Genomic DNA, 8939 nt, shown 5'->3' with positions numbered 1-8939 from the left:
TGTTTCTGCCCCTTGTTTCTGCCCCTCTCATTTCTGTCCCTGTTTCTCATTCTCTTTTCTCATTCTGTTTCTCATTCTGTTTCTCATTCTGTTTCTCATACATTGTTTTTCCCCCGTTTCTGACCGTCTGCTTTTGCCCCATTGTTTCTGCTCCTCTCTTTCTCATCCTCTGTCTCTGCCCCTCTTCTTCTGCTCCTCTGTTTTTCATGCTGTTTTTCATCCTATGTTTCTGCTCCTCTGCTTCTGCCCCTCTTTTTCTCACCCACTGTCTTTCATCCTCAGCTTCTGCACCTGTGTTTCTGCCCCTCTGTTTCTCATCAATTGTTTTACCGTGTGTTTCTGACCCTCTGTTTTGCACCCTCTGTTTCTGCCCCTCTCTTTCTCGCACTCTGTTCCCACCCCTCATCTTCGCACCCTCTGTTTCTTGCCCGCTGTGTCTGGCCCTTTCTTTGATCCCCTCTGTTTATGCCTCTGTTTCTGCACCTCTCTTTCTGCCCCTCTGTTTCTCAGCCTCTGTTTCGCATGCTCTGTTTGTGCCCCTCTTTTTTCCATCCTCTGTTTCTGTTCCACTGTTTCTGCCCCTCTTTTTTCCATTCTGTTTCTCATCCTCTGTTTATTCCCCTGTGTTTCTGCCCCTCTCTTTCTCATCCACTATTTTTCATCCTCGGTTTCTGCACCTCTGATTTTGCCCCACTGTTGCTGCTGTTCTGTTTCTGCCCTTCTGATTCTCATCCTCTGTTTCTGCCCCTGTCTTTCTGCCCCTCCTTTTCTCATCCTCGGTTTGTCATCCTTCATTTCTTCCACTCTGTTTCTGCCGCTCTGTTTGTCATTCTCTGTTGCTGTCCCTCTGTTTCGATCCAATGTTTCTGCCCCACTGTTTCTCATCCCTTGTTTCTGCCCGTCTTTCTGCTCTGCTGTATCTGCCCCTTCTGTTTCTCATCTTGTTTCTCATCCTTCATTTCTTCTCCTGTTTCTGCCCCACTGTTTCTCACCCTCTGTCTTTTCTGTTTCTGCCCCTCTGTTTATCATTCTCTGTTTCTGTCACTCTTTTTCTACCCCTCTGTTTCTGCATCTATCTTTCTCATCCTCTGTTTTTCTTCCTCTGTTTCTGCCCGTGTTTCTCTGCTCTGCTGTATCTGCCTATCTGTTTCTCATCCTCCGTTTCTCATCCTCTGTTTCTCATCCTTCATTTCTTCCACTCTGTTTCTGTCCCTGTCTTTCTGCTCCACTATATCTGCCCCTCTGTTTCTCATCCTCTATTTCTTTGCCTGTTTCTGCCCCTCTGTGTCCCATCCTCTGTTTCTCATACTCTGTTACGCATCCTCTGTTTCTTGCTCTCTGCTTCTGGCCTTCTATTTCTGCCCCTCTATTTCTCATCCTCTGTTTCTGCCCCTTCTTTCTGCACTTCTATTCCTGCCACTCTGTTTCTAGCCCTCTGTTTATGCCCTCATTTTTAATCCTCTGTTACTCCACCCTCTGTTTCCAGTTTCTGCCTCTGTGTCCCATCCTCTGTTTCTCATACACTGTTATGCATCCACAGTTTCTCATACACTGTTATGCATCCTCAGTTTCTGGCCTTCTATTTCTGCCCCCTGTTCCTCACTCTGTTTATGCCCCGGTTTTTAATCCTCTGTTACTCCACCCTCTGTTTCTGCCACTGTTTGTCATCTCACATACTTTTTTTCTCAAACTCAGTTTCTGTCCTCAGTTTCTGATTCCCTGTTTCTGCCCGTCTATTTTTCATACCCTGTTTCAGCCCATCAGTTTCTCATTCTTTGTTTATTCCCCTGTGTCTGCCCCTGTTGTCATCCTGTTTCTCATCCACTGCTTGTTATCCTTCATTTCTTCCACTCTGTTTCTGCCTGTTTCTGCCCATGTCTTTCTGCTCCACTGTATCTGCCTGTTTCTCATCCTCAATTTCTAGTCCTCAGTTTCTCATCCTTCATTTCTTCACCTCTATTTCTGCCCCACTGTTCCTCACCCTGTGTTTCTGCCCCTCACATACTTTTTTCTCAAACTCAGTTTCTCATTCTCTGTTTCTGCCACTGTGTTTCTAACAGTCTTGTTTCTCATCCTCAGTTCCAGCTCTTCTATTTTGCCTTCATTGTTTCTCATCCTCTGTTACAGCCCCTCTGTTTTTCATCCTCTCTTGCTGCCCCTCTGTTTGCCATCTTCTGTTTCAGAACTTTGTTTCTGCCCATGTTTCTTATTCTCTGTTTCAGTCCCTCTGTTTATTTACTGCTTTTCCTGCCACTGCTTCTCATCCTCTGCTTCTGATCCACTGTTTCGGCTCTCTCTTTCTCATAATCTGTCTCCCCTCCTCTGTTTCTGACCCTACATTTCTCGTTCTGTTTGTCATCCTCTTCTTAATGCCCTCTATTTCTCATCCTCTGTACCTGACCTTCTGTTTCTCATCCTTTATTCCTGATCCTGTTTCTCATCCTCTGTGGCATATCCTCTGTTCCTGCCCCTCTCTTTCCGATCCTCTATTTCTGCACCTGTTTCTCATTCTGTTTATTCCCCTCTTTTTCTGCCACTCTTTCTCATTGTCTGATTTGCATCCTCTATTCCTGACCCTCTATCTCTCATCATCTGTTTCAGCCCCTCTGGGTCTCATGCTCTGTTTCTCATCCTGTTTCTACGCATCTTTTCCTGCCCCTTTGCTTCTCATTCCCCGTTCCTGCCTCTTTTTCTCATAGTCCGCTCCTGCATTTCTGCTCTTCACCCCCTGCTCGTCATGCACTTTCTGTCCCTCTGTTTCTGCCCCACTTTTTCTCAAAGCGCGCTCCTGCGCCTCTGCTCCTCACCCTCTTTTTCTCATCCTTCGTTCCTGCACCTCCGTCACTTGTCCTCCAGCTCTCGTTCTTTTGTTTCTGGTGCTTCATGTCTCTGCCTCTCATGTCTCTGACTCCCACCCTCACCCTGACCATGACTACTGCAACCCTAACACTGACTCTGACCCCAATTTTGACCTTGACGCTAACGTAAACCCTAACCCTGACCCAGAGACCCTGTCCCTGAATCTGAGCCTGATCCCAACACTAACTCTAACCATAACCCTGGCACAAGCCCTGACCCTGGCCCAAACTCTAAACCTGCCTAAAAGCCCTACCCCTGACTCTATGCCTGATTCTGACCCTGACCTTAACCCAAACCCCGAGCCCTTTTTCCTAATCCTAAACCCTACATACCCTAAACCCTAATCCCTATTCCCACTTCTAACACCTGACCCTAAACCCTTAACCCCCAAACTTTCGTCCAACTCAATCTCTAACCCTGACCCTAAAGCAGAATATATTTTCCATGGTGAGGCTGAGCAATGGTGGTGTTCAGACGGATCGGAACACATTGAATTAATCGCAAAAAGATGCTGGCATTGCAAAGAACAAACATTAATCTAATTATATAAACCCATAGATTGACTGCATCTAGGGTGCTGTCCCTGGGTTTTGTGCCCTCTTGCAAGGCAGACATACTTGCCTCGAAGGGAATTCAATAACTGCTCATTCAATTGATTCAAGGAGACAAAGCTACCAGAACCTGGGATCACTGATGATCTCCCAGAAAAATTAGAATTCTTGAAGGCTTTCCAGTACAGTGAAACACTGCTCTCTGGCCTTGGTCTCCAGGACTAGAGGTCACACAGTCTCATGAGAAGGAGTTAGCTTTCTCCAACAAAGATAAACTAACACTGAAAAGGATGTGAATGAATGCAATTATCTTCTACAGAAATGACAGTTGCTATCAAGTTGAGAAAATCCAACAATATGGTGATAACATGGGCAACATGTAGCTGGCACAGTGGCCTCAGAAGGCAAATGGCCTACTCTGGTTCTTAGTTCCTACCTTCCTATTCCTGTACTTTGATGCAAACTCAAATCAAGATTTGGAAACAAACTAATCTTTGCTCTTTTTACACAATTGCTCAAAGTGCTGCCAAAATGCTGACTCCATATGAGAACTGGGATATTTAGAAAAGAAATCAAGCAAAAACATTATATTTGGAATTATATTTTTTTCCTGACTCAGTCCACAATTCAAGCTTAGAATGGTCAGTCCACTAAGTATCTCATTAGACATCATGGTATTAACTATTATAGATTCAAAATGGTAAAGAACCAAGTCATAACATCATAAAAGACAGTTTACATTACAAGAAAGAGACTGTACTACCTATTTGTGAACGAGGCGAAAGATTTTAGCTCTTGCAGGAGGAATAGTGAAACATGAGTCACGCTCAGTTAGAACTGAACCAAGCGGTTGCAAAGGATGATTATCTTGAAGCACTACTTCAAAAAGGGATGGTTGGTGGGGGGGAGGGGGAAGAGAAGAGAGAGGTGTGTGGGTGTGTGGGTGTGTGGGTGTGTGGGTGTGTGGGTGTGTGGGTAGCGGGGGGGCGGCGTAGTGGTGGTAGTTGTGCCCAGATATCAGAGCTGCAAAAATTAAATCTCTCTACTCTGACAGATGTGCCATTATTCACAACATGAACATTTGAGAAACTTCAGTGCATGTTACATTTAAGCGGAATGCAGTGGTTCTAAATGTTCCATAATTCAACCTTGTCCAAGCATAACAGACCTCAGAAGATATTCTATTCTGGTTGTACCAAACAAGGCCTCTGTAGCCGAGATTAGGAACTGTACACCATTGTGACAGATTTGAACATTTTCCCTCTCCACTCCACAAAAACTATCAATTTTGTCTTAGTTCATGTGCTTCAAACATCACAGCTGAGCGAATCCATATAGAGGTCATCTTGTCTTCCCTAACAGCAGCATTTTGTGATCATTTGGTTTTTCACAAACTGTCTTCATTTACTTGGAGAACCAGGAAGTAGTATTCCAGACTCCAGCAAGGCTTTACGACGAGCTGTTTCCTTAGCAACATTGTGATTTAACCGTCTCAGTCGTTCCTAGCAAGTGTTAAAAGCAGAATTGTAAGACGTTGCGTATTTCTGGGGGGGAAGTAATAAAACATGAGCTTTCTTCCAGGCAGAGAAATCCTCCACATTTCCAGGCTAAAAGACAGAAACATTCCAACAAGCACCTTACTGCCACACCACCCCCCCCCCAACCATATTAAACATTTCCAAGCTCCTTCAAACCAATCACCTGCCTGCTCACTGAAACTTTGTATATGTAACCAAAGGCTGCAAATATGCTAATTTTGAAAGAGTGCTTTGTAAAGGTCCAGATGACACCAGCAGCTGCTCTGACCTGAGCATTCTGTAAGATGTTGTTCACGAGCACCACTCTCCGCCTCGCATTCAGCAATTTTTTAACATATGGGTCCAGATCAAGCGACACTTTCTGATCCTCATTAATCCTATACAATTCTGAACATAAAGGAAAAAAAAAGTCACCAACCAAACACTGGCTTCAAACATACTCCAACTCAGAAACAATCCTTTCATCGATAGCTCTGTCAACAACAACGTACCAAAATGTCAGCTGTGAAAACGGAATAAAGTTTCCGGTTTGCTCACCCACAAGGGGTAATAAGGTTTTCATTGCTGTGACAATTTGGAAGCAGTTCATTAGGAAAAAGAACTCAGGCTGATGTCTCCCTTAGCCAGGAACTGAGCCCAGCTGCTGCTGTTCAGATCAGGGACAGACCTGTCCAAAGCTGATCAGAATTCCAGCAGGGGATTTCACTTCAGCACAAGCCTGAGGGCCGCTGCATGATTGAGAGCTGGGCCTAGGTTCCCTTTGCTGAGTTCAGAACCATTTCAGTCTGTGTCAGCTTTTCCCAGGACATTCTCTGCATGTCTGGCCCTCTGCCACCTCCCAACCAAGACAAGTGGTGATCATAATGTGATCGAGTTTACATCACGTTTGTAAGAAACAAGCAGAAATCAGATACTAGAATTATGAATTTAAGTAAGGCTGACTTTAATGGGATGAGGCAGAGACTGTCTGCAGTAAACTGGGGAGCTCTGTTAAAAGGTAAAATAACCTAGGAACATGAGGGTGTTCAAATAAACATTTGATGCTATTCAGGAGCAGTTTGTACCCATGAGAAGGAAATGTTCCACCAAAAAAAAAATGTCATGGACATCGAAGGAGATCAGGGACAGCATAAAATTAAACTAAAGGCTGCTAAAAATACCAAGAACAGTACAGGTACCACAGAATGAGACAACTACAAAGACCAAATGGTCACAAATCCACTAACAAAAGTGACCGAAAAGGATTATGAAAGAAAACTTGCAAGGGACATAAAAGACAATAAGAGCAGATTTTATAGTTATATAAAGGGATAGCTGTTGGTTAAGAGTACGACTGACCCACTGAAAGCTGACCATGATATTGTCAATAACCATGGGGAAATGGCAGGCATACTGAACAATTACTTTGCTTCAGTATTCACAGCAGAAAGTTAGCAGAGGATCAAGTATGGGGTCTAAAGAAAACTAGCTCAAGTAAATCATCCACACTGGAGAAATTAATAAAACTCAAGAGTGATAAATCTGAGGACCAGATGGTTTCTAATCACCAGTGTTAAAGGAGATAGGATCACACATTGCTGATACTCTAACTATAATCTCTCAGAGTTCCCTGGTTTCAGGATTCGTGCCTCTGAATTGGAAATTTGCTCATGTCACTCAGCTCTTTAAGAAAGATGACAGAGGGAAACCAGGTATTACAGACCAGTTAGCCTGACATCTGTGGTGGGGAAATTGTTGGAGTCTATAAAATCAAGGATCACTTCAAAAAATTTCAGCTAATCAGAGAGACTCAGTATGGATTCATGAAAGGTAGGTCATGCCTGACAAGCCTGTATTTTTGAAGAGGTGACAAAGATAGTGGACAATTAAGTCGATACATGTTGTTTATATGGAGTTTCTGAATGCTTCTAATACAGTTGCACATGAGAGACTGTTAGCTGAAACAGAAACCCATGGAATTGAAGGCAAGTTACTGACATGGAAAGAAAATTGGTTGAGTGGCAGGATACAGAGTTGGAATAATGGGCAAGTACTCAAATTGAAAGGACGTGACTAGTGGTGTCCCACAGGGATTTGTTAGGGTCTCTGTTATTCACAATATTCATTAACAACTTGGATAACGACATAAAATGTCAAATATCCAAATGACAACACAAATTGAGTAGACAGTATTGACAACAGCATATTTTACATTTGGATAGGTTTGGTGAATGGCTAAAGTTCTGGCAGAGGAATTTTAATATAAGCAAGTGAGAGGTTATCTGTTATGGACTGAAAGAGAATAGATCATGGTATTCTTTTCCAGAAGGGACAAAGTTAAATACAGTGGATATCCAATGAGATTTGGCGGTTCAGGTGATTAGCTCTTTAAAGTGCCATGAACAGATGCAGAAAATAGTCAAGACAGCTAATGGAATGCTGGCCTTCACATCTAAAGAACTGAAGTTAGGATATAGACATTATGCAGCAGGTATACAAAACCGTAGTTAGACCTCACTTGAAGTACTGACAGCAGATCTGGGCACCATATCTTAAGGACATTTTGGTCCTGAAGGGAGTTCAATGCAGGTGTACAAGGACAATGCATGGACTGCAGGAATTAAGTTAGGAGTAGACATTAGACAAATTAGGCCTTTATTCCACAGTATTTAGACAGTTAAGAGATGATCTAATCAGGTCTTCAGAATATTAACAGTCGGTGAACTATTTCCACCAGTTGAAGAGTCTAGAACCAGAGGCATAGTCTAAGAATTATGGCCAAGCCATTCAGAAGAGATGTTTGGAAGCAATTCTGCACACTAGGAGTAGTGGAGATTTGGAACTCTCTTCCTCAAATGGTGATCTATGGTAATTGAATTATTAAACTTAAATCTGAGGTACACAAAATTTTAATTAGCAAGCAATAACAAGGCCCAAAGGCAATCATATGGAGTTAGTCCACAGAGGGCAGTACGGTGGCTCAGTGGTTAGCATTGCTGCCTCACAGCACCAGGGACCCGGGTTCGATTCCACCCTCAGGCAACTGTCTGTGTGGAGTTTGCACGTTCTCCCTGTGTCTGCGTGGGTTTCCTCGGGGTGCTCCAGTTTCCTCCCACAGTCCAAAGATGTGCTGGGTAGGTGGAATGGCCATGCTAAATTGCCCCGTGGTGTTCAGGGATGTGTAGATTAGGTGGGTTATAGTGGGGTGAGATACTCTGACGGTTCTTGTGGATTTGTTGGGCCGAAGGGCCTGTTTCCACAGTGTAGGATTCTATGATTAAGCACTGACTTTCCCGAATAGCTGAGAAGAGTCAACAGGCTGAATGGCCTACTCCTGTTCTTAAACAACTTCTCCTGGGATATCCCGAGCTCAGCCTCAGACCACCACCCTGGAGATCTACGACAGGACTGGTCCTCCAACCCAGTCCGGACTAGTAACACTCCTCAATGCCAGGGCTCAGGGACATACTTACACCCGACTCCCAGGACCTGGTCTCTATCGTTACCAACCCCACCCCATGTTTCTCTCTGTGTGTTTTCCCCCATCACCCACAGCCTCTCCCCGCGGTTTACCTGCCGACAGGTTGTCGATCTGTTCTCGAAGATCCAGTTGACTCTCCCTGAAACAAACGGAAAGAAAATGGTGAAAACAAAAGGGCATCACCAGCTCTTTCCTCTCTCCCGGACCTAGGCCCCAGCCCCCAGCCTCACCTCACTCCCTGTACCTGATGATCTACCTCCTCCACCGCAGGTCTGAGCAGTTCCAGGAGGCCTCCAGACAGGAGGCTCCTGCCCGACACTGAGCCACCACCTTCAGGATCTTGCACCGCCATCCTCCGCACTGCCTTCCGGGAAGAAGGTCCGGCTCCGCCCCTCTCCCCGCACTGACCCCCGGGCGGAAGGTTAGCCCCCCCCCCTCCCCGCACTGACCCCCGGGAGGAAGGTCAGATTCCGCCCCCTCCCCGTACTGACCCCGGGTGGAAGGTCCGGTGCTCCCCCCCCCCTCCCTCCT

The 8939-nt window shown here is 44.9% G+C and overlaps 1 protein-coding gene across 1 annotated transcript; it reads right to left on the bottom strand.

The window, feature by feature from the left end:
• Positions 1 to 3995: 3995 nt before the first annotated feature.
• Positions 3996 to 8885, bottom strand: snapin (SNAP associated protein). Its single transcript, XM_020537440.2, has 4 exons — positions 8639 to 8885; positions 8501 to 8547; positions 5217 to 5335; positions 3996 to 4912 (listed from the first exon to the last, which is right to left on the bottom strand). Exons 1-4 carry the CDS (start codon positions 8758 to 8760, stop codon positions 4811 to 4813), a joined length of 390 nt encoding a protein of 129 aa, XP_020393029.1. The 5' UTR covers positions 8761 to 8885; the 3' UTR covers positions 3996 to 4810.
• Between the last annotated feature and the right edge of the window lie 54 nt (positions 8886 to 8939).

The sequence above is a fragment of the Rhincodon typus genome, unplaced genomic scaffold (assembly GCF_021869965.1).
Source record: "Rhincodon typus isolate 14 unplaced genomic scaffold, sRhiTyp1.1 hic_rhity00004575, whole genome shotgun sequence".
NCBI lineage: Eukaryota > Metazoa > Chordata > Chondrichthyes > Orectolobiformes > Rhincodontidae > Rhincodon > Rhincodon typus.
This window is presented reverse-complemented; position numbering and strand designations above follow the sequence as displayed.